This window comes from Oryzias latipes, chromosome 9 (genome assembly GCF_002234675.1).
Source record: "Oryzias latipes chromosome 9, ASM223467v1".
Classification (NCBI taxonomy): domain Eukaryota; kingdom Metazoa; phylum Chordata; class Actinopteri; order Beloniformes; family Adrianichthyidae; genus Oryzias; species Oryzias latipes.
The window spans coordinates 6,196,412-6,223,824 of NC_019867.2; the positions used below are offsets into that span (position 1 = coordinate 6,196,412).

At 39.3% G+C, this 27,413-nt stretch overlaps 1 protein-coding gene across 1 annotated transcript; it reads left to right on the forward strand.

Moving 5' to 3' along the window:
* Nucleotides 1–27,315, forward strand: ikbkb (inhibitor of nuclear factor kappa B kinase subunit beta). Its single transcript, XM_004072165.4, has 22 exons — nt 1–165; nt 1,498–1,613; nt 5,458–5,552; nt 8,225–8,345; nt 9,952–10,021; nt 15,004–15,092; nt 16,539–16,628; nt 16,711–16,835; nt 17,161–17,268; nt 17,352–17,481; nt 19,251–19,445; nt 19,515–19,629; nt 21,906–22,029; nt 22,117–22,268; nt 23,133–23,194; nt 23,269–23,369; nt 23,445–23,494; nt 23,638–23,737; nt 24,043–24,190; nt 24,308–24,405; nt 25,345–25,438; nt 25,517–27,315. The coding sequence occupies exons 1-22, from the start codon at nt 3–5 to the stop codon at nt 25,574–25,576; spliced, it is 2,406 nt and encodes an 801-aa protein (XP_004072213.3). The 5' UTR covers nt 1–2; the 3' UTR covers nt 25,577–27,315.
* Nucleotides 27,316–27,413: the final 98 nt, after the last annotated feature.

Sequence of the window (27,413 nt, forward strand, 5' to 3'; positions counted from 1 at the left end):
ACATGTGGGCGGGGTCAGTCCCCCAGGTTTACAGGAAACTTGAAAAGCAGGAAGTCCTCAACTTCTTCAGATTTGTTCAAACTTTCCCCGAAAATACGAGATTAACCTTCAAAACACAACATTTGTTGCAGTTTCTGAACCGTTTTTACAGTGTTCACCACCAAGGTAGGACAAAAAAATCGAACTTTGATAGAAACTACACGTGTGCTACGCTACAATTAAGTAAATAATTAGCAAATATGTTTGTTTGTGAACACACAGAAGGTCCGAGCAGAAGTTTTAAGTACGTTTCAGCAGCATTGAGACTGAAAAATACAAGTTTGAGGGTTGAAACGTTTCTGTGACGGTGACCAGGCCTCAATGAAACAAACTGACGAGCCGGTACTTTATTTTATTCTGACAAACACCGAACCTTTCGGTCTAACAGGTTAAATATTTAGATTAAAACTTAGATATATTTTATTGTCCTTCTTAAAAAACTGTTATGAGTTCAACTCCATCATCTTAATATAAAAGTAACAAAGATAAACACTTAACTATTTTCTTTTACACTTAAATAAACATCTAATTTTAGTCCAATTTAAGTTTGCTGCTAATGATATTTTATATTTTCATAATAGAGCCAGAGACTTAGTTATTGATTTAATTAAAAGATAATCATAATTAGGGTTTTAAAAAAGGTCAAAGGTTTGACTAAATGCATGATTGATCTGCTGTTTGGTTTGTGTATTTTGTACAGTTTTGATTATGTATTAATTATTATGTTAGTAGTTTAAAGAAAAATTCACTAGAATACCTTGAAACCAACAAACGTGTTAAGAAATCAGACAATGAAAATCAGACATTACTTTGAGTTACTGTTAAACGGAATATATGTTTTTTTTTTTAATAATTAAAATAATAAAATCCCAGAAAAAAATAAAAATTATTTGACCATAGGGACGACTCCCCTAACTACAATGCAAATTGTATTTATTCTAATTGCCCAGTAATCCCTGTAAGGCCTGCTGATATGGTTTGTACCTTAGAAAGAGAAGGGGGACTTTTTTTTTTACAAGATATTAGAAAAAAATAATCTTGACAAGCATGTCAAAGGTAAAGACTGTTGGAGCATCTCCAAACATCATATTTGCTGTTTGAAAGATTGTAAAATAATCCAAACAAAATGGTAAAAACTCCCGAAAAATGGCTACAGCCAACCCTTGTCCTCTTCTGCTGTGGCCTTCTATGAGCCCTGATCCTGTTCAACATCCGGGGAAGGAGCTGAAAAAGAAGAAGGTGCCCCTCACCTGAGACAATTGGAGCAGTGTGTTCATGTGTCAAACACCTGCTGACATGTGCAGGAGCCCCCCTGAGAATTACAGGGATCATTCAATGACCTCTGACCTTTTATGATTCGTTCAGATAGAAATTAAACTTTTTATCGGTATTTTAGAATGACTGGGTTTCTGTTTGGTTCCATAAACGCTGCAGTGCATGCTGTATATTTGTGTTCAGGTGAGGGGGCCATGAACCGAGTCCCCCTGCAGCAACCGCAGACCTGCGGGCCCTGGGAGCTGAAGGAGCGACTTGGAACCGGAGGCTTTGGGAATGTCACAAGATGGCAAAATAAGGTACAAAAATAAACAAGAACCTTTTTATACAGCAAGACGGAGATATTTTTTTTATTACTATTACTGTGTTTTCATAAGAACATTATTTGTAAATATGATATAAAATGTAGCCAGAAGTTTCTCTAGAAAGAGAATATTAAGTTTTAAAGACATGGAACATCAGGTAAAGTTAGGAAGTCTCTTCTACATTTCAGCTCAATTCTTAGCTCAGTTGGAAAGTTTATTAAATTTAATTATAGCTACAATAAAAATGCAGAAAAAGGGCCAAATTATTTAAACTAAAGCATTTAGAAACTCTGCACGCTTCCAAATGTCAATAAGAGGTTTATGGCGATTTAAAGCATCTTAAAATTATGTTAAAAAATAACCTAAAGACCCACTTTGATCATCTTTTGATCTATTTTAACACCTTTTACAGCAATTATAATTAGGATTATGCTGTTTTTAGCCAAAATCAAACGCACCTTCTTGGACATAGTTTCTGCAGAGCAACAGCAGCTCATTTGAAATTTGCCTGTGAGTGGTGGGCGGCACCCTTGGTGCTGAGAAACCACGCATCCCTTCCCCTCCCTGTTGCTGAGAGGGGAGTCTTTTTCAAATGGCATTTTTTTCTAATGTGAATAAAGAAATACTTAAATATCTATTTTAAGCTAACTTCTCTTAATATTAAAAATAAAATTAAAAAAATGTTACAAGAACATGTTAAAAACACAGAAAACACAATTTTCATCAAAGTAAAAGTCTTTAAACTCTTTATATAAGGCAATAATAACACCAAGTAACAGAAACAGTGATACATGGTAATGAAATTCATTGTTGAATATAATGTTTCTACCATTTCAGTTTCAAAATATTCTAAGAAAGAAAATGTAATTGTTAATAATTTAGAAGAAAATGACAAAAATTCTGTTAAAAGTTGCATTAGCGCTTTGTAAAATACCTTTGGCTCATAGCTAAATCCAAAAACGAACAAAAAATCAAAAGTTTCAAGGATGTCTTTGTGATAAAAAAGAAGCTGTGCAGTCCAGCTTTGAAACACAGAGCTAAACTGGATAAAACAGAAAAACCTGGTGTAGCCTTCTGCTTCTGAGCAATTAACGCTGGATGTTTCAGAGTCTGGGGGCCGTTTCTCTGGTCGTGTAAAAGGAACCAGCACAGGGTTCATATTCCAGAGGGCATGATAAATTTCATCTTGCACAGGAAACTGCTTTCGTTGCATCTGAAAAACAAAAGAAATGTGTTTAAACGGGTGACATCAGTGTAAGTCACAGGAAGACGGTCATGTCGGGCTACGTAAGGAGAGGATGGACCGCGTGAGAATACGTACACACCCACTGAGTGACCTTCCTCTTCCTCTCCTTGTACTTCAGCTTTATTACTCACCTACAAACACGTTTAATTTTGACTCACACAACTTAATCATGCTTACATGATGAAGAGATAAACGCTGCTTATCATTTTAAAAATAAATCTTTTCAATGTTATTTCTGTTCCTTTTGTTTACTAGCATTCGTCACAGCCAAACATTGCAGGTTATGTCCTTTGTTTTTACTTTAAGATCACACTGCATTAATCTGTAACTACTGCTTACAAAGAGCAGGAAAAGTACTTGACAAAGGTGGGTTTAGCAGACAAAGGGCTGTATGGTGGTGACATGGTTTGTGCTCAGCGAGGCGACCCTCGTTCGAATCCCAGCTGGGACTGTCCTGTGTGGAGTGTGCATGTTATCCTTGTGGATCTGTGGGTTTTCTTCAGGCAAAAATATTCTTCAAAGGCTGATGGAAGATTCTAAAGTGTTCCTGTGTGGGTGTCTGGCCCTTCAACGGAATGGCAACCTGTCCAGGGTGTAACCCCTCCTTTGCCCAGCAGTAGCTGGGGTGGGCTTCAGAAACCCCTAAAAGCATTTGAGAAATGGATTTGTTCAGCAGGCATCACTGCTGCTAGGATGAGTTAATACCCTGAGTTTTTTTTTTATAGATTATTGACTGAATGAAGGTAGGATGATGTATCTTCCTTGATGTGAAACAGTGAAAAAAATGGATTGTGTTGATCATCGTACCATAAAAAATGGCAATTCATGATTCAAGGTTCGAAGTGTTCATTGTCATATGCAACAGGGAAACCAATGAAATTCTTTTGTCGTGTCACCTTTGCCGATGTATATAAATAAGACACAAAAATAGAAGTAATTAATGTAGTAAGTAAAAAAGTGAACACAAAGTAGAGTATAAAAACAAAGAATGCAAAATGGAATAAAAGCAGAAAAGTGAAAAGTAACCTGTTATTGTAAAGTGTCTAATGTACATTATGTGCAATAACAAAACGTGATTGTTGCAAGGTGCAGAAGCAAAGTCGAAGTGATTGCGTGATTATGAGTCCTGTTCAGAAGTCTGATAGCAGCAGGGAAGAAAGAGTTGATCTTTTTTTTTGTTTTGTTTTTTCTCATCGCAAAACGTAACAGATACTACAATTCTCTGAAACGAGTTCGACCATAAGTCCACATCCAATATAGTCTACAGTAAACTTTTTAAATTTAGTTAAAACCAAAAATCGAATTGAGGCAAGATGTGACACGTTAAACAGATACTTGTACTACCATGAACAAAGGTACAAAAAACAGTCACAACCACAAATAAAGTTTAACCGTGGACCATCTACGTTAAAAGACGCCTGTGTTTAGCTGTAGAGACATTTTTTGTTTCCATTCAGCTTCAGATGGTGATCCTACATTTTTCCAATTTCCCCTTATGGTTTTCTTGGCGACCAATAGTAAAATGTGCGTTTTATATATTTGATCAGCATCACAGTCTTCTGGAAAGGAAAGAGTTTTTGAGTCTCGTTGCCTTGCATTTCACATTTGTGGACCTCCGGTCTTGGGGGCAGAAGTGTGAGTGGTCTGTGTTGTGGGTGGGGTCTTTGAGTGTGGATGCAGCTCCTCTGTGGACTCTGGGGTGATGAAAGCTCTGCAGAGAGGGCAGTGGTATCCTGGGGATCCTCTCGGCGGTCTTAGCTATGATGCCGCTGGATATGGTGCTCTCAACCACTGTAGAAGGTGCTGGAAGACATGCCAAACTTTCTCAGCCTCCTCAGGAAATACAGCCTTTGGTGTTTGGTAAGGCCCTCTCTGAAATGGACACCCAGGTATTCAAAACTGCTGCCGCATCCCTGAGGGGTGCCAGTGTTAGTGATGATGCTGACTGAAATTCTGCTGGCCCTCCTGACAAACGGAGGCCTGCCGGTCATAAAGTCTAAGACCCAGTTACAGAGGAGGTGTTGACGGTTTATTGTATTACTCTAACTTGCGTCATTTTTAATGTTATTTTGTTGTATAAACTTTTTTTAATGCTTCCGGGGGTGTTAAAACCTGAAACAAGCTCATTTTGTTTAAACTGAATGATGCAGCTCAGAGATGTTTTATAAAAATACTTTTATACAATTTCACATTTATTTTAAACCAATATTTTTCCTTGATTTTTTTTTTATTTATTTATTTTTTCCACATACCAATCATGTTTCACGGGAAACTCAGTGTTTGTCAAGGGTCAAACCTGAGAAGCTTGGCTGGACATTGAGGACGAGCTCATCTGGAACGGCAGAGCTCATGCTCAGGGAATGCTCACTGCAGTTTGATCATAGGAGAGCTATGTATAAATAAATGGACAACCTCATTAAACCCAAGCACCCGTGGAGCTGACGTGATTTAAGATTATATTTTATAAAAGGATATCTAGGGTTAAAATGGAGCGGGAGGATGGGACATGCAGCTCAAAGTTATGATAAACCTTTAAGAAACAATTTTTTAATTTAAAATTCTGCTCAAATCTGGTTGTTTTTTTTGTTTCAGGACACAGAGGAGCAAATTGCTATAAAGCAGTGCCGCCAGGAGTTGAGTGAGCGAAACAAAGAACGATGGAAACTGGAGATTCAGATCATGAAAAGGTCAGTGTATCATGGAGTCTGTGGGAGACACGTTCTTGTTTTTCTAGATCTTCCTCTAATGGTTTCTATCAGAGCCTCACCTTTTAGCTGTTTTCTCTCTGCAGCTGAGATTCCACAACTTTTCCTTTTTGTTTTGTTTGAGTTTGTCTCTCTGTTTACAGAGTTTTGGAACTGTCTTTTTCTGCAATAACACCTCACAAAGTTGTTTGAAACGCTGCTAAGAAAATAAAAAAAGATAGATTTTTCCATGTCTTTCTTCCCCCCAGGCTTCTTTTGGCTCCACGTAGTAAAATAGTCATGGTTTGACTCGGCTTATTGGGTTCTGTTGACAAGTTTGACGTTTTTGAGGTTTGACTTTTAAGTACCCATCCTTTTAAAAAAGCATATCAAAGCAAATATTGAATCGGTATGGCCAAATGCAAAAGTCACTGGGTAAATAATTGGAGCAGCGTGGCTGTTGGGGTTATTTTGAGGAGTTTGGTTATTTTCAGCACCATAAAAAATGCCGCCTCCTAGTTTTGTTCTGCTTAGACGGACTTTTTTTTTTTTTTTTTTTTTTCAATCGGTTTCCGTTATATGTCAGGTCACTGGAGTTCCACGCCAACTTATGTGGTGTTTTGTTTTGGAGGAGTGATGCGTTTCTCATTTTATGGTGCGACCATGAGCATAAACCCTTCTTCTTTTCTTAGACCCACTTTAACACGTGTGATGTTTTCAGACAACCACAGCCTCCTCAGCACCCACGCTTCAAAGCCACAGGGCAGGGGACGAGGCACACTATCATTATAGTATTACAGCTACTTAACACAGATTTACGCAAACACTCAAAAACATGTTTTGTTTTATAAATGCAATGTCTCTCTGGAGGTTGTCTTGTGTCATGCCAGTGTTTTTCAACCTTTTTTAAGCCAAGGTACACTTCTTCCTTAACAAAAATCGCACGCCACACCAGCAACCAAAAAATGTAAAAAAAAGAGAGAAAATCTCTATTCTGTATTAATGATGTACCAGTCCCACCAGGATCTCATGGTTTTTTTGTTTTTTCTTGTAGTAGTTGCAGTATAAAAAGCTTGAAGCTTCGTCTGTTTTTCTTAGAAGTTGAAATAAAAGTTGCAATAGTTTTCAATAATACTTTTTAGCTAAAGGCTGTAGTGTGACCTAGAAATTATAAAGCAGCTATTTTCCATCCAGTTTATTAAAGTGCAATTTTATGTAACCTGACAAAAACCAAAATAAGAACCATAAAGATAGTCCTTGCTCAAATTAATTTTTTTATGTTTGCGCAACAGCAATTGTAAATTAGATAATAGAATGCGTGCTTGATGAATTCTACGCAAACTGGGCAAACATATTATTCATGTTTATAAGTTATATTTTCACTAGAGAAAGTAGTGAACAGCGCACACTCTTCCCAGAAGCGGCTGTTCCTCACTATCTGATGTCACAGTGTGAGAAACCGCTCGTTTTCGTGGATTGGTGCTCAGAGTGCAGGTTTTTAAAACAAATGCATGAATAGATAAAAATACCACTTAACATTATAATACGCCTAAAAGTACTTTAGTTACCAATTAATGAAGCAAGAAATACCATTTTAGACGTTGGTATTTACCGGGACTTTCCAGATACGCAGATTTCAATCATCCAGAAACTCCAAGCCATTGTTTTTAATCCGGTAATTGAAGAGTTTCGGACAACCTTCAACTGCAATAAGCGCATAAGTCTCCAAGGCTTGGAAGAGGAAAACTTAGTCTTGCCTTAGAATAGAGAAGAAACTCAAATTTTAAAAATCTATAACAAGTTGACGGAAACCAATTAAATTTGGGTATTAACGTTTTGTGAAGTTCTACCTTCGCTCCAAAGTCCTTTGCTGTGTTAACAATGCGGTTTAACAGCTTGTAATCTTCCAATAAAGGTGTTTTAAGGTTGTAACAACTTGTGAAATGACAATAATGCTAAAATTATAGATTCAATTGTGTTATTTCATAAAAAAATAAAAGCTAAAAGATCCATTCTGCGAAAAAACAGTCAGAATTGGAGTTAAAAACAAATTGCATTGAAAGTCCTTATTGTGTTGAGTTTTGCCTAAACTCTTGAAATGAAAAAAAAAAGTGTCATTTTCTAATGTCCTTAAACGAAGCAGGTTTTTGGCTAAAAATGGCATAATCATGGTAAAAAGACCACTGGGAACACTTTTACAGAACATCAAAAACTAATCGAAGCTGGACTTTAAATGTCAGATGAAGGTTTTAGGTGGGAAGGATAAGAAACAACTGAATATTTTTTCATTGTTGCTTCTAAAACTTTCTTTTCTCTTGAAGCGGTTACAGCAGTTTTCATACTTCAGCATCAGCATTCATGGTTTCTAAGACACGTGGCGACTTTTGTTATTAAGCTTTCCTTTGATCTGTTTTAATAAAAAGAGGTTTAGACATGAAGTGAGGACAAAAAGAGACGATGCTGCAAAGGTTGCAAAGACGATATTTTAGTGTCAATAAGGGGTCTATTTGAAAGCTTTGACTCTTTATTGAGTTTATTAGTTTTGGTGCCTTCACTAGACAGAGCATCAAAAAAGACTTGAGTTTGTTTTCTGTTCTGGTCTTACGTGACGTCAGTCTACCAAAGAAAAGAGAACTGTTCCTTTGTCGGGTATCTGATGTCCTGTTCTCCACCAGGCTGAATCACGTCAACGTGGTCGCGGCTCGAGATGTTCCTGCGGGGATGCAGAAGCTTGTGACCGCCAACGATCTACCGCTGCTTGCTATGGAGTACTGTCAGGGAGGAGATCTGAGAAAGGTGACGTTTGTGGTCACAGTGTGTGGTTTTCCCCCAGCAGATTAGAAATCTGTTGAATTTTGTGTTTAAGATCTAAATCATTGCAGATTTTACAAGGATTAGTAATCTCTTTTATGCTTTCCTCATGTCAGATTGCCGTTTTAAGGCGAAAACAAAAAAAAGCATTTAAGACCAAAGGCCACAAGACTAAAGATAAATACTAGGATATTTTTTTGATATAAAGTGGCCAGGTAATTTTAGCTGCCAAAAGTTGTCATTCATTTGTTCAGAGTGTTGGTTGGGTTTAAGGTTCTACTGACATTTGTACTCGGATCTCTGGATTCAGAGGCCAGAGTGTTGACCATCACGCCACACAACCTTATATACCAATTGCACAAGGCCAACTCCTTTTTTGCAGGTTCTAAATAACAAATCTGCAGCGAATTGCAAAACATGCTGCCCAAGACAAAATATTGCAAATTCAAAATAATTTTTACAAATATGTTTTACTGAACAGCAAATTTATAGCATTTGTCACACAACCCTAACCCCAAAAATCCACTTTTTGAATAAAAAAAATATCCTTAAGGGGAAAATGTTAACAGTTTTCACCGATGCAAACTTTTGTTTTAACATTTTTACAATGAATGTGGAGAAAAGCTAGAAGCACTTCCTGTTTCTCGATTCTTTGGTTTTCATTTTAAAGACCCACTTTGGTGAAAATCTCATTTTTGGTGTTTTTAACATGTTCTGCTGGATTTTTTTTTTTTAAATTCAAACTGTGGCCTTGTAGAAACTACGCAAGCTCCCCACTCTGCTCCATTCTGATGCGTCCACTTGTATATGAATAGATCCATCTACGTCTTTGTTTTCCTCATCTGAGCTGGAATCTGGATCAATATTGGATAAATCCCATGTTTGTTGCACCGGTAATGTTAGGTTGGGGTTGTGAGGGGCTATAGGCTAGCAGTAGAGCATGTAAACGGGGACCTTTCATTTATGGGTGACAGAAAGAGGGGATGGGGCTTACCGTGCCAACCTTCACGCTCACAGCTCAAATTATTTTCTAACGAACTCCTGCCTCTCTGCAGAAACTATGTCCTAGAATATGATACAGGTTTTTTTTTTTCTCAAAAGGGCATAGCAATTTAAACGCCACTGGGAGCGCTTTTAAACTAAATCAAAGATTTATCGTAGTTTAAAGCTTGACAATGTTGAAATAAAAAAAGTCCTCCACAAACTTCAGAGCCATAAAAAGTTTTAATCATCACAACTGGTTGAAAACATCCTAGTTGAGGTAGGTATAGTGGATAAAGTTTTAAAAAAATCTCTTTTACTTGTTAAGTTTTAAGAAGCAAATCTGTACTGTATGCAGTTAGAAAGAGGACTTGGTACTTCCTGTTTTTCTGTTTTCTTTAGTTTATTTGAAGTGCTTTAGAAGTGCCAAATAGCAAAAATTGTCCATCTTTAACTCCCTACTACGATGTCAGATTATGAGACAAAAAGTTCTTTTCAGCAGAACTGCTCTTAACAGTTCAATATCAGAAGAATAAACTACATTAGGTTTACTTGTGTGCTGTTTTTCACATGGCTCATGTTACTCAGTGTTTTTTTTTTCTGCCCGCAGTATCTGAACGTCTTGGATAACTGCTGTGGAATGAGGGAGGGCTCCGTGTTGATTCTTCTACGTGACATTTGTGAGTTTGTGAACGGTGACTGCTTGAGCGGTCCGGTCTGTGAGACTGACAGAATCATTTAACTGTAACGTCACTGCGATCCGTCTTCAGTCGTAAGGAGGAAAAGTTTCGGTAAAGCTTTCAGTGACCCTCCTGTTAGTCACTGGGGTAAAGCTCCCACTCATTCTGTAAGCATGACGTCAGCGCAGGCTGTGCGATTACAAACACGGTGTACCAACTTGAACATCAACACCTGCCTTTGGCTCTGTGAATAACACACAGAGAAAATCCCTTTCCGGGGAAAAGTTGCTGGACCTTTCCCGGCAATGACAGATTCATTAAGGACCGTCACATGACCGAGTGAAACATACACAATCCCAGGTACACAAACGATAAAGTTTCCGCTTTGGTCTGCACTCTTACACACCGGTCACTGTGTGAATTAAAAAAATGTTTTCTCTGACCTTTGGCAGCTAAACCTCTCATGAGGTTAACTCCCTGACTTTTTTCTTTTGCTGGGCTCCCTCTTGCAATTAAAATATTGAATAGAATTTGTTTGTCAGCTTTAACAAAGTCTTGACTATTCTCATTAACCCTTGTGCCATCTATCAAGGCAGTGTGCTGAATCTGTTTTCTTCAATGATTTGTGATCTACACTGGTGTCCATGGATTACATGAAATCCTCTTCACCTTTATCCACCTTTGTCATGGTAGGGAGAACAAGTCAATCTAAGGGTGGGGTCATCTGGACCCCACACGATAACACAAGGGTTTAAAAAAAAAATTCAGTTGTAAATTAACAGGCATGCTACCTGGTAAAGAGGGTGCATCAATGTATTTAAAAAAAAAACACACCACCATGTGCAGGTAGCTAAATGCTCAAGAGTCTGCATATCTTGTTTCCACTGAAAACTTCTGGGTTGACGCTTGTGCAAAAAGCGTAAAAAGTTGAGGTTATGTCAGTTCACCAAGTCACCACTAGGTGGTTTGTTACACAAGCAACTCCACGACAGAAAAAGTGTACTAACAATCTAATTCTACCGTCTCTGTGAATGTACAGTGTTCTCTCGTTTATCGCGTGGGTTACGTTCTAAACATAACAAGCGAGAGGTGAAATCTGCAAAGTAGAATTACAGATGCTTTTTGAGGCTGTAAAATCCATTTCTACACACTTTGTACACTTTTTTTTTCCAGACAGATATTGGGGTCGAAGATTTATATAACTCTGGGAAGGTCAAAGCATTCTACACAGAAAACACACCATGGAGGAGGCTGATTGACTAGAATACAGACGCAGAATACAGTGTGCTGTTTAAAGAAAACAAAAAAGAATGGAAAATTGCACAGAAAAACGCAAAACAAGCGAGACTGTAAAAGGTGAATATAGCGAGGGAACACTGTACTGGCTGAGCTAATATTTTAATATTTGAGATCAAAGTTCTGCACAATGCGGTTTGAACAAATCTTTAAGAGAGGGTACAGGAAGCTGCTAAATGTATGCTTTTTGGATCAAATTTATAGTGTAACAAACTCTTCAATCTTAATATGGTCATCTATAGACCCAAAATTCCTCAAAAGACAACACTTTAATAAAAATGATTCTATCCTTTATTCATGTCCCATGTATAGACTCGGATAAGTCGTCTGACATAAATAATCCCTTTGTGGCCCCCAAAGATAGTTTTTCAGATCCCAGCATCACATCAGGATCTAATTCACCTTACTTAGGTGGCAATTCCATTTAATTCACAAAGTAGGTTAAATTCAGAGATCAACCAGAATAAATTAGACATTGGTCACTGTCACAATGTTATATGAATGTTATAATCTACGTTATAAATACTAAAGAAAGAGAGTGGAAAACAGTGAGATTTGTTAAATAATTAACATTTTTACTGTTCATTGGTTTATGTTGAATGGTTGTTATATGCATGTCTTTTACTGAATGTATGAAAATTAAAATTATACACTTAATCACCATCATGGACACGTTTTGATATAGAACAAGAATAACAGATAAAAACCTAAAGATTTTGAAAGAATGAAATATTTGTCACACTCAAAAGTTTTAAAGAAAGCATAAACATCACTGTTGCTTTGGATCCTTTAACAACACATCCTGAAAATGTTCTCCACAGTTTTCCCATCCTTAAAGTTTTTGGGATGACTAAAGTTATAGTAGATATATTTATGTATTTAAACATTGCAACATTGGGATAAGCCCCTTGAGATGCAGCATCTCATTTTCAAGAGGTCCTCTAAAGCAGGAATTTACTAAAGTAGATGACGAGCAAAAATATGACATCACGAGATTTTCATCATATTTTTACTTTTGTATTTATTATATTGTTTTGTTTAAATGGTCAACTACATTTAAAACAAAATCAGCTTTCAGAAATTATTTTAGAAAACTGAATTTTCTAATTTTTTTTTTTTTTTTTTTTTTTTTTTTTTTTTTTTTTTTTAACTTGTCCTGTCCAACAGCTGGGCAGACAGATGAGAGCTGTGTTGGACAGATTTTACTTTAACAAGAGGGGTTATTAATCTTCAGACAAACCAAAGGTATGTCTGGATAAACCCCTTTTGTAATTGAGGCCAAACTTTATTAATTTCAATCATGTCTGAAAATCTTTGGTGTTGGACCGGACGGAAAAGGAAAGAGGGGAAGAAGAGAGAGGGACGATAGAGAGAGGGGGGGTAGGGGGTGATAATAGGAGGGGAAGGGGGATAAGACCATGAAGCAGCATAAAGCAACAAGTTTACTGGTTGTTAATCATTATGGTAACGTTCAAATGTAGTACAATAAGGGCGGAGCCTGTCCACACACACACTCAAATGTTATAAACACACCTGCTAGCTGCAAAAAATGTCCACCTGTCGACATATATACAAAACAGATAGTGTTCACACGCATACTTATGCCTTAAAACCAACTAGTGTGAAATATTTCAGTCATTCAGTCATGCAAACTGTAAGTGCAAAGGTGAGCTAACACCTGTGCTCAGGTGAGTGTTTATGTTCTTCTAAAATGGATGGTGGAACGTGGAAAGGAGGAGGGAGAGTGCCCAGCCATCCCCACCCCAAGACCCCCACCGCAGCAGCAGCGGCAGCCGGAATCCCCCCAACGCCACACGGGAACCGGCAGGGAACAACCGCCGCCCGGGCGACCAAGCCCGCCACCCAGGCCAGGGCCAGCAGGACCGCCGCAAGGCCCCCAGAGCCAGAGAGCAGGGAAGCACGGAGGGAGAGAGAGCGCCGCCCCAGCCCAACCAGGAGAGCAGCCCCCCCGCCGCGCCGGGAGAACCCAACGCAGGGCCCCACCGGAGACGGACGCCCACAGCCCCAGACGAGCACCCCACCACCACCCAGGAGTTCCGGGCATCCCCCCGCCCCAACCCCAGGTACGAGCCAGGACCCCCCAAGGGAGACCCGCTCCGCGCTCCAGGCAGCCATCCGCCCGGCCCGCGGCTGGTCCAGGGAGGAGCGGGGCAGGGGCCCGCCGCCCCCGCCCAAGAGGGGGGGAACCCCGGGGAAAAAAAGAGGGCCCACAAGGGGTGTTGTAAATATGGCCCGACCAGGCTCGGCCACAGTTGGAAATATGGCGGGGCCCAGCGCCCAGGAGCAAGGACCAGAACCCACCCCCCAGGGACACGAACACTCCCGGCTCAGATGTAATGTGAACCCCCCCGCCGTGCGGAGAGAGCACCGCCGGGCCCAGGAAGCCGGCACCCCGGGGACACGGCCGCCGTTGCAAAGGGGCCCGTACCCCCCACCAGGGAAGAGGCAGGGGACAGATGGTCCTAGGTCCCACCTTCCTTGCAAAATGTGTGTGCGTGTATGTGTGTTTGAGAGGGTGTGTGTGTGCATGTGTGTGTGTTTATGTTGGAATGTATATATTGAGGGGGGAGGGGTGTGTGTGCTAAGGGGGGTGCAGTTAAAATTGGCGGGTAGGGCACTGAGGGGACATCTCCTGATTACTCACAGTGACGTCCCCTCACCCTCCCCACCAAGGGACCCTAAATGTCTAAGGTGTGGTTAAAATTGGCGGGTAGGGTGCCAGGAGGACATCCGCTGCTTGCTGGCAGTGATGTCCAAGCACCCCCCCTACCAAGGGCCCTACATGTCTAAGGTGCAAATAAAACCGAAAGAGGGGGGGCCCACTCCATACGGCAACCATGGGAGGGGGGCCACTGCCTAGTAAACCCCCCCCCCCAAGGCTCATCGCAGGCTAAGCCCCCCACCCCCTCACCCTATTATGAGGTTATATGAGGAAGGGGGTAAGTTGGGGACAGCTGGTAGACTGTCCCCCGGTGGTCAGACAGCTGCCCCCCCCCCCCCCCCCCAGCAAGGGGGCCAGGCCCACCCAGCCCAGGGGCCCCACCCCCGGAGGCGCCGACACCCCAGGCCCAGCACCACCCCCCCCCACACAGAGAGAGAGGAGCCAGAAAGCGTCGGCCCCCCCCAGGAGCAAGCCCAGGCCCCCACCCCCAAACGCCGGCCCTGGAAGAGCTCTGGTCAGGCCTCGACGGGACCGAGGCAGCCGACCGGCCTCTAGTCTATTGAAAATAATCAGTAGTTTTGCTTTGAAAATGGGAACATTCACAGACACTTTACTTTGAAAGTGTATTTACTTCCTGTTTTAGTAGCCTATTTGGTTTGTTAAGCTTCTTCAATTAAAATTCTGCATTTTAGAGAGATAATTACATTGCCTAAAAAAGTATTTTTACTATACTCTACTATATTTACAAAGATGGCAAATCAGCGATCACAAATATTTGTGCTCTTTTATTTATTTATTTTTTATTTTTTTGGAACAGATCCTAAATATCTGAGTATTGGAATACCGGTACTTGTTTTAAACCTAACAATACCAGTGTTGAAAAATAGGCATTGTAGTCATTCATTTTGAATTTTCCCACATTTTAATTTGCCATGTTTGTGTAAATCATTTGTAATGCCTTCAATAATCTTTTTAAATGTCTCTCTTTTTTGTCTTTCCTTAGCTTCAGCCCTCACTTACCTCCATAATAAGAGGATCATCCACAGAGACTTGAAACCAGAAAACATTGTGCTTCAGCAGGGGGAAAAGAGAGTGAGTTCCAGGCGCTGTGATGTGCAAATACAGCCAAACCACAACAGAAAGCACGTCTGCCTGTAAAAAGAAGTGGGTTATGAAATACAAATCAGCGACTTTCGTCTTTGGAGTCTGCGTATTTTCCTCGTCCACCGTTCATGTGGAAAAGCTAGAACTGAAAACTGAGGTTGAGGTTTGATGGAGGCCTCATTTTTCATTTCTGCAAATGCATGATTGCATGTCATGCTCTATCCTGAAAAATGTTACATAACCCAGAGCAGACACAATAAAGAGGTTATATGCATGTTTGTGCACGCTCTGCTCACTTTATAGGAGCTGCGCAAACAAGCTGTTGGTGTTTTTTCTCTTGCATACTAGAAGAACAATTTTGTTAGAATTTGTTTAAATTAGAAGCATAGATCACAGTTCAGAAATTGTGCTTCAGCAACCACGCAGAAAAGTTTAGGAGCAACATTGATAAGGTGATTTTAAAGAATAAATTATTAGAAGATGTTTAGTTTTGATCAAAACCAACATGTTTACACCTGACATTTTTCCCATTTAAGCAGTTTTTGTTTTTTGTTTTTTACAATTGTTTACACACTGTAATAAAAGTTTCCACACAATTTGCCATATTCTACCTGTGAGCAAAACACAGCAGCAGCAGTTTTGCACAACATTACACACAGTGATTTGTAAAACTCATTTTGACACCTTAGACACAGGTATTGATCGTGAGGTTACTTACAAAGCCCCAGATTGCTAACGACCACACTAATAAACAGACTGGATAACCACATCCACTACATGTGGAAGCACGCATGTAATCATTTAGAAGACAAAGATGAAGACGTGAGAAAGAGAGGGCATCAAAGAGGCAGAGGGAGAGGAGGAGGAAGAGGAGGAGGCTTAGGTAGAGGAAAAGAGGACGTGAAGAGTCGATAGGACCTGATTTAAAAAGAAGACGACCAAATTTGAGTCAAGAAATCCATGCAGAATTTTTAATTTTTTAGTTGTGCACAGTCACCCTGTATTTCAAACTACTCAGGAGAAGTATTAGAGGTTTGTCACTATTTCTTTTATTAATTTCATGCATACCTTACATGCACGTTACTGGCCAGAAATGTAGCGCATGCTACTTCCTGAATTGAGTTTTTCCAAACAGTTTTCTATTTGTCACAGCAGTGTGGAACTGGATGCAAAGGTGTCTGATAATTGAGGAATTGTCGGTTATATGAAAACTATTTGCATTTTCACAAATGCGTGTATGTTTTGACTGAAGTGTGTTAATGTGAAAGAAATCAGAGATGTATACTAACTGAGTGGGGTGTTTGGATAATTGTGATTATATTTAAAAAAAAAAAAAGAACGCGGTGTTCAAAATTGCTTGTTATTGATTGAAAAAAAAAATCTGTAATTCTGGCCAACTTAACCTTTTTCCCTCTATCCCTATGATAAACTCAGCTGATTCACAAGATTATAGATCTGGGCTATGCTAAAGAGTTGGACCAGAGCAGTCTCTGCACCTCCTTTGTGGGAACTCTGCAGTACTTGGTAAGTCTTTGAAGGAAACTCCTGTATCCATGGCCTCTTCTTTACATCCTGACTGCAGCAGCTGCTTTTCCCCCTTTTTTAGGCCCCGGAGCTCATAGAGAGGATGCAGTACACCGTCACTGTGGACTACTGGAGCTTTGGCACTTTGGTGTTTGAGTGCATCACAGGATTTCGTCCTTTCTTACCCACCTGGCAGCCTGTTCCCTGGTACATCCGTGTTTCTTTCGACTGTTTTCATACTTTTTAGGTCGATCAATGACGTTTTCTTATATTGAGCCAAAGTAAGAATATTAGCAGAATATATTATTGCAGGACTGCTGGATTTGAGAGCATAAAAAGGTCAAAAAAACAACAGGATTTGCCAGTGAATTGCAGGATATGAGGGCTTGGCCAACATTAATGTCTCTTGTGGACATGCGAGTCACGGGAATTTCTCAAGTAGAGGAAAAGTACACTCGACAGAGAAGAAATGTCACCACTGTGTTCAAAGTTTTCTGCCGTTCTTACAGTTTTCCATCCCGCATCATTTTAGGCACAATAAAGTCAGGCTGAAGGAAAACGATCACATTGTGGTTTATGAGGACCTCTCAGGAGAAGTCCAGTTCTCTAAACATCTGCCTCAGCCCAATAACCTCAACAGGTACATATTTTACTGAAGCAAAAATGCACAAGCATGCATGAGGACGTTAATTACCCTCACATATATTCACTCTTGTTTGGCAGTCTACTGCTTGAAAAGATGGAGAGGTGGCTGCAGCTGATGTTGATGTGGTCCCCTCAGAATCGAGGCAAAGACCCCAACGCCACACCCACCGACTGCTTCTCCCAGCTGGAGCTCATCCTGAAACTCAAGGTTAGCAACTCATGAACTGATGGTTCTTTAAAAAAAATGGTTTCAACCGAGTGTAAGTGACTGGCTATTAAATAAAAGTGATATTTGTACGGAAGGAGAAATGTTAATTCCTAAGCAAAACTTAAAGATGGTGTTTTGTTTGGAATTATTTTTCATTGTCACAGTTGTTTAAACTTTTTTTTTAAATGTTCGCCAAACTTCAAGGGATGAAAGGGGTTTTTATTGCCATTGTGAGTGAACAAAACAGTTTCACAGACCACCTTTTGTTGGCTCTGCTGAAAGCTTTGGTCAAAAAACACAAAGTAAACTTTTTAGGTGATAACTAGATAACAAAAAATTGCTTGTCCAATCTTGTCATGCGGGTTGTATTCTACAGGACCTCCTCACAGTTTTATATCACCAAACCAAGGTCATCAAAAGGTCATCTGACAAGATTTTGTCATATCAAACACTGGACTACAAGTTCTATAGGTGCTGCTACTAACAATAATAATGTAAGGATATTAAAATAACTAGATATTTATAGTGTTAAAATAGTATAATAGTGTAATTTTTTTTAATAATTGTAATTTTTTAGGAGTTTTTCCTTACCACGAAGGGGGGTCTAAGGGCAGGGATGCCAGTATAGCTTAGGCAGTTTGTTAGTTCATTTTAGTATTTTCCTATTGAACACTTTGTATTCGTGATCCTTTTGAGTACATGTTTTACTTTGTTGTGATTTTGGGCTATACAAATAAAATTGAATTGAATTGAATTAATATTAATGTAACAATAGTGTAATAATATTGTAAAAATAATTTTTATAATAAATATATAAGAATTGTGTATTAATAGTGTAATAATATTGTAATCCTATTTTAAAACTATGTAATAGCAGTGTTACAGCAGTTTAATGGGTGTAATATTTTAATAATTTTGTTATAGTAGTGGAACAATATTGTTATACTAATTTAACAATATCTTCATAAATGACGTGTAATTATAGTATAATAATAATGTAATATTAATGTAAATGTATTTGAATAATTATGTAATATCGTGTGACTATAGAATAATTGCCATTATAATTCAATAAAATGTAAGCAGTTATGTAAAATAATAGTGTAATAGAGTAGTAATGATGTGATATTAGTCTTTCCCATTGGTGTTTGGAGTTGGAATGTTGAGTGTTTGAAGCTACAAAAAAACGTACATTTTTACTATTAAACAAAAAGTAACTTTCACAAAACTGATCAGAAAAGAGCCATGGAGGACTTCAGAACATACATTCATGCCTTCAATTTGGTTTGAATTTAAGATTTGAGTACCTAATACTGAAGAAGTCCAAAGCATTATGTCTGTTTACTTTCTTTATTGGCAGAAAAATCAATACATTTCTTTTTCATTTAATGAAAAACAAAATGACAGAAAGCTTGCAAAGCTTATAAAGCTCATTATTTTAGATCTCAGTGGAAACTAAAATTATTAAAAAATAGTAATAAAAACTATTTGTCTCTTGTGATTGAGTTGAAATTAAATTCAGTTCTTCTTTCCAAAACCAATTTATCTATTTAAAGAAGTAAACTGAATCAAAGACCTTTAAATCCAGAAACTTAAACATCGCTGCTCAAAAAAAGCTTTGTTTAAAATGTGAGAATATTAAATGACGTTAGAGGACGGATTTTTGTTTAACCACCAAATCTGAATCGACTCCACCAAACAACTACATGTACTTAATGATTTCCAAACTTTTCCTCCCAGTCTGACTTCTTCTGTGTCTGTCCCTTCAGCTTGTCCACATCCTAAACATGATGTCCGCTAAGATCCTCACATACTCGGTAGCGGACGATGAGACGGTGGCTGACCTGCAACTGAGAATAGAAAAAGACACTGGCATAACTGCAGCCAGCCAGGAGCTGCTGCTGGAGGCGGGGCTAGCCTTGGAGCCACACGTGCCGGCTTCACAGTGCGCCGTGGATTATTCGGTACTGTTCCGAACACCTTCATGGAAACCATGAATGTGAAGGGGGTGCTTCAATCGTCTGTGTTTGTAGGAGGTGGATGGACGACGGAGAGACCTGCCTCTGGTCTTCTTATTTGACCGTTCCTCCTGCACTTATCAACCCCAGTTTGCTCCTCGAACGCTTCCTGAAAATATCCGCTTTGTCCGTAAGTACAAAATTTGCTTTTTATCTCTGTGACATTGTCTTGTAGTTGATTCGTATCGACTGCACTTAAAATCTTCTTCCTTGAAACAGTTCTGCCATTTCAGTTTGGGAGTCCTGGACTTCAAAGACCAGAATTGTTTTTACAATTCTTCTTTCTTATTGCACCTTTGGCTGAAAAAACTAAAAAAACTCACCAAAATTTGCACACAGTGCCCTACCTGGTGAAAATTAATTTGGCAAAGTGGATCCCAATGGTGACATCACGGCGGGAAAATCCGTCAAAAAAAGTAATGGGGAACATCTATTAATGGGTTAAAAAAAAAGTTTTAAATCTATTAATGAAATCAAACAACACGTGTTGAAGATTTCCAAAGGAAGTTTGGAAATTATTATAAGATGACCACCGGAGCCAGTGGCCATTTTCTTGCAAAGCGTGAAGTTTTCACACAATATTGGAAAAGAAAACTTTTGTTTGAATGACCTTCACAAAATTTCACATACACCGCCAGCTTTTAAGTCTACAACTAGTTTTGTTGACTTTTGACTTTTTGAATTAAAAAAAACAATTTACCACCAGCTACAAATTACACCTCCTTCTATCGCATCTTAACTCCTGGAGCATCATCGGGAAGCTATTTGGAAAAAAATGTTGCAGATTTTGAAGGCCATTAGCGCGGCAAGCTCCCAAAAATGGCGTTCCCCTGTTGCTCGCACATGTTTTTACCAGAATATTGTGAAAATGTAATGAAGGAGTCGTTATCTCAAACTGAACGCAACGATATACAATATGAGCATATTAGGATTGTGGGGTTGCTTAAGAAATAACCTCTGTCGCCAAAGAAATCCAAAAATTTACTTTTGCAGATTCTTCTAAAAATGGCATAGGCCTCAGGCGACAAAAAAATAAAATGGTTCCTATGGAAACCAATAGAACATTTAAAAAAAAGTTGTTTTCTTAATGAATTTGTCACATGAGGCTTTGACCAGTTTGGCAGAAATGGAGACTAAGGGGGCATGCTGCAACCGTTCAGCCAGTGAGGTGGGGTCAAGGGGGCGGCGAGGGAGGGTAGCGCCTGCGGACCATGCAATGTCCCTCGCACCTTTAACGTTAAAACATTCAAACTTCTTCCTTTTAATGTTTTTTTATAACGTTTTTTTAAGAAACTTTTAAGTCCAGTTTATGTTTTTCAATCAGAAAAGTGCTTTGGTGCAAACTTAGCAAGAAATTTCAAAACAGATATTTATCACTCCTGTGTTAGTGTCTCATCGTTAAATACATTTATAAATATGTCATGAAATGATTTTACTTAACACTTTTGAAGTATATGTTAAAAAAAATGTAAAGGGTTGATTTTATTTAGTTTCACCAGAATTATATCACTCCAAGAGATTTGGCACCAAGAAGTCCAGTGATTGCACTTTTAGGGGGAAAAAAATCATCTGGTCACTTAGTTAAACCTCCTTATTTTCATATGGGACTAAATATTTTCATTGAGTCAAGCCAGTTTAGCACCTGGACTCTTACACCCACTCTCACCACAGAGCCATGAAGCTGCACAGAAAACAAAACATGTGGTTTAGTTTGGAAGAGAGAAGTGGCTGATTTCAACCTGAAGTTATCCAAGTTCTTCCTCTCTTGTTTAGCTCTGACGGGGCAGTTTTCACAACTTACATAAGAAATGTGAAGTTTTGATAAACAGGCAAACGAAAAAGTATCTTAAAAGTCAATGTTGACCCATAAAAGCTGACTGGACATGTGTGGCGTTACCTTTCAGTTTGGGAACATTGCAGACGTCAAAAGAGCTTTTATTGTTTTAATAGATTGTTTTATTGAAATGTTGTTTTCATGATAAAACAGTTTTTAAAAAAGGCCAAAAGGCTGCATCCTCTCAATTTTTAGCAAAAGGGAAATATATTTAGCTTAAGGATGTGTAGGTATCATAGAAATACAATTTGTACACAGATTTGTGTTCATTTGTTAACTTCTAACTCTTGAATTTGTTATTAACTGATTATTTAATTGTTTCACAAAATGTCCAGAGTTGTCTTAGTTCTCACTCTGTAATGCCTATTTTTTTATTTTATTTTACAGACTAACATATAAAGGGGTCTACGTATTTTTAAACAATTATATTTTATAACCCTTTACCAACTTTTGTGTTTTTTAAGAGAAAAACGTTTTCATTACTATGGACCCTGCTGATAAATAAATGTTTATGGTGTGGATCTTTTTTTTTGTCCTTGACTCTCTTTGTTGACCTCTCATTTTTTCTGCAGAAATGGACCCCAAGCACGTCCTTCCTTACAGCCCTCTGAGGAGGACGTGTGGTCAGGCGTGGCACACCATCCGCTCCCTGAAGGAGGACTGGCAAAGGCTGCAGCAGGGCCAGAAAGCTGCCATGTGAGACACGCACGGACTCAAGTTTCATCCAAAAACTAGCTAAAGGTTGTTGTTTTTTTTATTAAAAAAGGTTTTTTTTTCTTCCAGCATGAGCCTGCTGAGACACAACTCCTCACTGTCCAAACAGAAGAATGAGATGGTTTCCATGCACCAAAGACTTACTGCCAAGTTGGAGTTCTTCACCACCAGCCTTCACATCGACATGGACAAATACCAGGAGCAGACAGCCACAGGGATTGGTATGTGTTCATTGGATGAAGTTTTAAACACCCACTGCGATCATCATTTGATCTATTTTCAAAGAGTTCCCAGTGGTCTTTTAATTAGGTTGATGCCGTTTTTAGCCCAAATCAAAAACCTGCGTTGTTTTCTAGGACATAGTTTCTGCAGAGTGGCAATAGTTTATTAGAAATTTGCCTCCGAGTTGTAGGTGGGGAGTAAGCCCTACGCAGATTTCCCATCATGCCTTTGCGGACATGCTCAGCCCCTCACAACCCCCACCTAACATTACCAGTGCAAGAAAAATGTCGAGAAATGTTGGGCAAAATCATGTTTTTGGTGTTTTCATCATGTTCCTTTGGCATTTTTCTCATGATGGAGGACATATATTAAGAAAATTGTCCTTAAAATGTCTTTTCTGAGTATTTCATTATCTAAATCATTGGAAATTAAGAGCAGACAAAAAAATGCCATTTGAAAAAACGTTTATTTGACATGTAAAATATATGGTGGGCAGGCCGAGCTCTCAGCAATAAATGGTTGCCATGTTTCATAAAAAAGGTTTTCTTGCTGTCTCAATAAAAATGTAATTTTTTCTAAATTTAGGTATTGCATTATGTTTCTTACCAAATGAAGATGTGTTGGGGGAAATTTGCTCAGAGGTAAATTTCTAATGAACTACTGCCACTCTGCAGAAACTATGTTTTACAGAATGGCTAAAAACGATAAAATCATTAAAAAAAAAAAAAAAAAACACTGGCAATGCTTTGAAAAGATGATCAGAGTGGGACTATAATAAGTTATATGTATGGTTTATATTTGTATTACCTGAAACAACTCGATCCAGGTGTTTCAGTTTTACTGCGACTTTCTATTTTTCACAGCGTCAGAGAAGCTTATGAGTGTGTGGAGGGAGATGGAGCAAACGGCTGTCAGCTGTGGTCAGGTAGGCCTGAGCGGACCACAATAAGCATGTCAAGCAAGTATTTCCATTCTTTAAAAAGCCAGTGTGGTCACCAGGCAAAAGTGTCTGAACTGGAGGACGAGATGATGCAGCTGCAGCCAGACATCGTTGATGTGCAGAGGCAGCCGTGGAGGTGTGGAGAGGCCTTGGATACGCTGTAAGTCTCAACCCGAGAGATGGAAAAATTTAAGGACCAGCTGGGCTTTGAGCCTCCTCTCTCTTTGATCCTCAGCGAAGGAAAAGCCATGGAGCTGTTCCGAAAACTCAGAGAAAAACCCAGAGGTTAGACCTTTTCCACGCATCACCTCGCGCCTTATTTAAACCCTGGTCGTGGTGAGAGCAAAATAGAACTCCTGTAATTTGTCTCGTTTTTTTTTTTCTTCCTTTTTTTTTTCCTCTCCTCCCGCTTTATTCCCTCTGCTCAGACCAGAGATGTGCAGGAGACGGTCAGGAGGTGATGCGTCTGGTCCTGCAGGCTGTGCAGGTCTACGAGAGGAAGCTCAAAGATTTCTATACACACCTCAGGTACCCAAAGACAGGATGTTGTTAAATTAAATCATGAATATGTGTAAAACAAGGTTTCAACATATGGAGCGTTGCATGTTTTGTTGTTGAGATTCAACTAATGGCCTCATTTATTCATTTTTTACGATTTAGTAATGACTGCTGGCCTCTAACTCGTATACCTTTGTATCCAGTGCATTTCAGTTAGAGATGGATAGATATAGATATACATATTTATAAATAATTGTACACAAATTTTTTTGATTTTAAAAATATGGCGTGATTTTTATGTTCTCTTTTGTCACCCGGCCCTGTGTGTTTCGCAGTAAGACTGCGGTGTGTCGCCAGCGTGTGATGGAGCTCCTACCAAAGGTGGAGGGCGTGGTCCAGAAGATGGCGGAGAGCGAACAGATCCTGATGAGCCTGCAGGAGAGGCGACAGAAGGAGCTGTGGAACCTGCTCAAAGTGGCCTGTGTGAGGACATGTGAACGCACAAAGACCTCAACATTAATGTCACGTATGCTTTGCCTAAAGGGCAAATGCACTTTGTGAAAAAACATGCAGTAAAATGCACCGTTGTTTATTGTGCAGAGCAAAGTCAGAAGCCCGGTCAGTGGGAGTCCTGATGGACTGCGTACTCCTTCATCGGTGCCGCCTCTTCTGACCCCCAGAGACAGCTTACAGCAGATGTAAGTCCATTTGAAGCTGGACATTCGAACACTTAAAGCAGTGGTCCCAGCCCCCAGGCAATAGATCGGTACCGGTTTGTTGGACAATTGGTACCGGGCTGCAGGGACAAAACACTATGACCTACATGTTTTCTGTTTTATTTATAATCTGATTCTGAAAGAAATTTCATTTTGAAAAACTCCTGGATTCTTCCAATCACATCCGACTCATTTTGGATGCATGTCAAGTCGCCGCAACGCGTGTCGGAAATGCATTCACTACGTTCCCAAAGCCACTGCTCTGACCTCTAAATGAAATCTCCAAGCTAGCAAAGTCAACGGAAAACAAACTTATTCGGAAGGTTTCTTTTTGCAGAAAAGAGTCGGTGACGAAACAGAAGAAGAGCCGTTGACTTCAAAATAAAAGGAAACTACATTTAACAGACAAAAAACAGGAATCTTTACTCCAAATACGAGTTTATTGCGACAGTAGTTCCCACAAACCATAATAATGGATTATATTCAGCATTATATTCAGGATGCTGCTGCTAATAAAGTTGCTTGATTGATGAATTCACATTTATGCTTACATTTAGAATAAACCCTTCTAGTGACCTTTATTATTATTTTTTTTTTACATTTATTCGTAGCACATTAAAAGTTGGACGAGGCTAAAGTTGGCGTCAGATTTTTTTTTGGTTCCACTTTGACATCTATGTATTAAGCGAAAATCTAAAACACATTTAATGGTGTCGCTAAAAATAAAGTTTAAACAGCTACAGAAATTTTACAGAGGATGAAGATGGACTTTACCCTCAAAAGTTAAAGTGGAACTAGAAGCTAAAAAGGTTGATCTGCTCCTGATTCAGGATTTGAATTTTAAAAAAAAAGAACCTTCACCTGCACTTAAGAAAAGGTGCCATCACCTGTGCTGGGTTTCTAACCTCTGTGTGTCTGCAGTGACGAGTCGCTCCTGGAAGAAAGCCGGACGTTTGAGAGTCGCCTCCAGAGTTTGCTACACACCACCATCCAGGAGTCAGAGAGCAGCATGGAGGTTTGCACATCTCTGCGTCATCATGTCTTCATTTGATTATTGTAGCAAACGCATACTGAAGTTATTTTTTGTCCTTAGATGCTGCGAGAGTGGACGTGGCTGAGTGGAGAGCAGAGTTTTTCCAGCGACCTCTCCTGAACAGGAGTAGTGTGGGACTCTACTACCCCTCTGTGGACGAGATGCAGGACTGCAGGAGGGGGGCTGCAGTTCTGTTCAAGGAGTGCAGCTGCTTCATTTACAGCCTTAAAGGGCCTATATCATGCTTTTTTTTAACCTTTTAAAGTAAACTATATTCATACATATGATAAAATATTGGGGCGCATTGGTTAGCGCTCTTGTCTAATAGCAAGCGCTCAAGTCCTGGCTGGGGTACCTGAAACAGTCCTGTGTGGAGTTTGCATGTTCTCCCCGTGCATGCGTAGGTTTTCTTCGGCGACTCTGGCTTCCTCCACCGTCCAAAAAAATGCTTCATAGGTTAATTGATGACTCTAAATTGTCCACGGTGCGACTGCAAGTGTGAATGGGTGTGTGCTTGTGGCCCTGCAACAGACTGGCGACCTGTCCAGGATGTCCCCTGCCTTTGCCCACAATTCGCCAGGTTAGGCTCCAGCAGCCCCCGAGACCCCCAAAAGGGACAAAACGGTTAAAATGGATGATAATATTTTATCTTTGGCACACTAAAGAATTTTTTCCTTTTTTTTAATGAAAGTGATTTTCGCTGTTCATTTTCCCACAAGGAAGTAAGACGACCCGCTCCTTGTGCCCGCCCATTACATGATGTCAACCTAGAGCCAGCCTCGGCAACATGTCTTCGCCTCGTCCATGAAGACAACATCCAAATTTTTCCAAAGATAGATTTGCATATTGTGCGTATAAAAGGAAAGCGTTGTTGCCGATCACCGTCAGCTCCACGGAGAAAGTGGTTGTGTGTGTTGGTTCTAGCGGCCCAGATCTTTCCTGGAAGGGGCTGTACAAAGTGAGAAACTACCCGTTTTTGTGGATTGGGAGGGGCTGGTGCTCAGAGAGTAGGTTTTTAGAGGAATACTTAAAGATACGTGAACGGATCAAACTACCGCTTTAGGGTTACTTTTGTGAAGAATTGACATTGTAATACACTTTAAAGCTCAAAGTTAATTTTGCATGATAAAGGCCCTTTTAAACTATTAGTGGCTCTGGTTTTGGGGATAAAACACGCTCATGGGTACATCAACCCTCCACAATGGCAATGACAAAACTGACTGACTTAAACAAAAAGACGATTTTTTTAATTTAGTTTTTAGGTTTTGTAAATATTATGTTCATAAATATAAGAAACTTAATTGCTGTTTTTATTTTATCAAAACAAAGTTAATTCCCAATTTTAAGACAAGTCAACTGTGATGTTTCCATAATTTACTGTACTTTAATTGTACATTAGAAATCAAATTTCTAAAAGAGGAAACTTGCATTTGTATTTTAAAAAGACATAATCAGAATTTGTTTTTTATGTTTTTTTATTGCATAAAATCTTTTTTTAAACACTTTATAAGACTTATTAGATATTCCTGGTAATGAATCTTCCCTTCAGACTGTGAAATGTGCATATACGAAAAAGGACAAAATTGTTAAAATGTTCAATGCTTGAACAGAAGGTGCATCTTTACCATCTACATGCAAGGAAAAAAGCTTTTAAAAAGCTGTCCACTGTAGTGACTACAGTATATATTTAGGGGTAAAAGTCAGAAATCTATGAACTATGGTGTACATTTCAGGCTGATCGTCATTACAAAGGATTTAAAACATTTAAATCATTCACTTTAGTTTTTCTGAAGCACACAAAGGTTTTGATTCATTTTAAGTGTGTGACACTTCTGAATAAACTTAACTGAATGTTATAATTATGTCTGTTGAAAATCTTTTGTGCTTTTCTATCTGCTTATACATCCCCACTTAACCCTTGTGCTATCTTAGATGACCCCACCCTTACATTGACGTC

Bases quoted from the DNA above. Each gene is read 5' to 3' on its own strand.
- ikbkb (XM_004072165.4), top strand. From the start codon at position 3: ATGTGGGCGGGGTCAGTCCCCCAGGTTTACAGGAAACTTGAAAAGCAG. The intron at 10,022-15,003 runs GTGAGTTTGTGA...GTCTTTCCTTAG, and splicing joins GATTCTTCTACGTGACATTT to CTTCAGCCCTCACTTACCTC. The intron at 16,629-16,710 runs GTAAGTCTTTGA...CCCCTTTTTTAG, and splicing joins TGGGAACTCTGCAGTACTTG to GCCCCGGAGCTCATAGAGAG.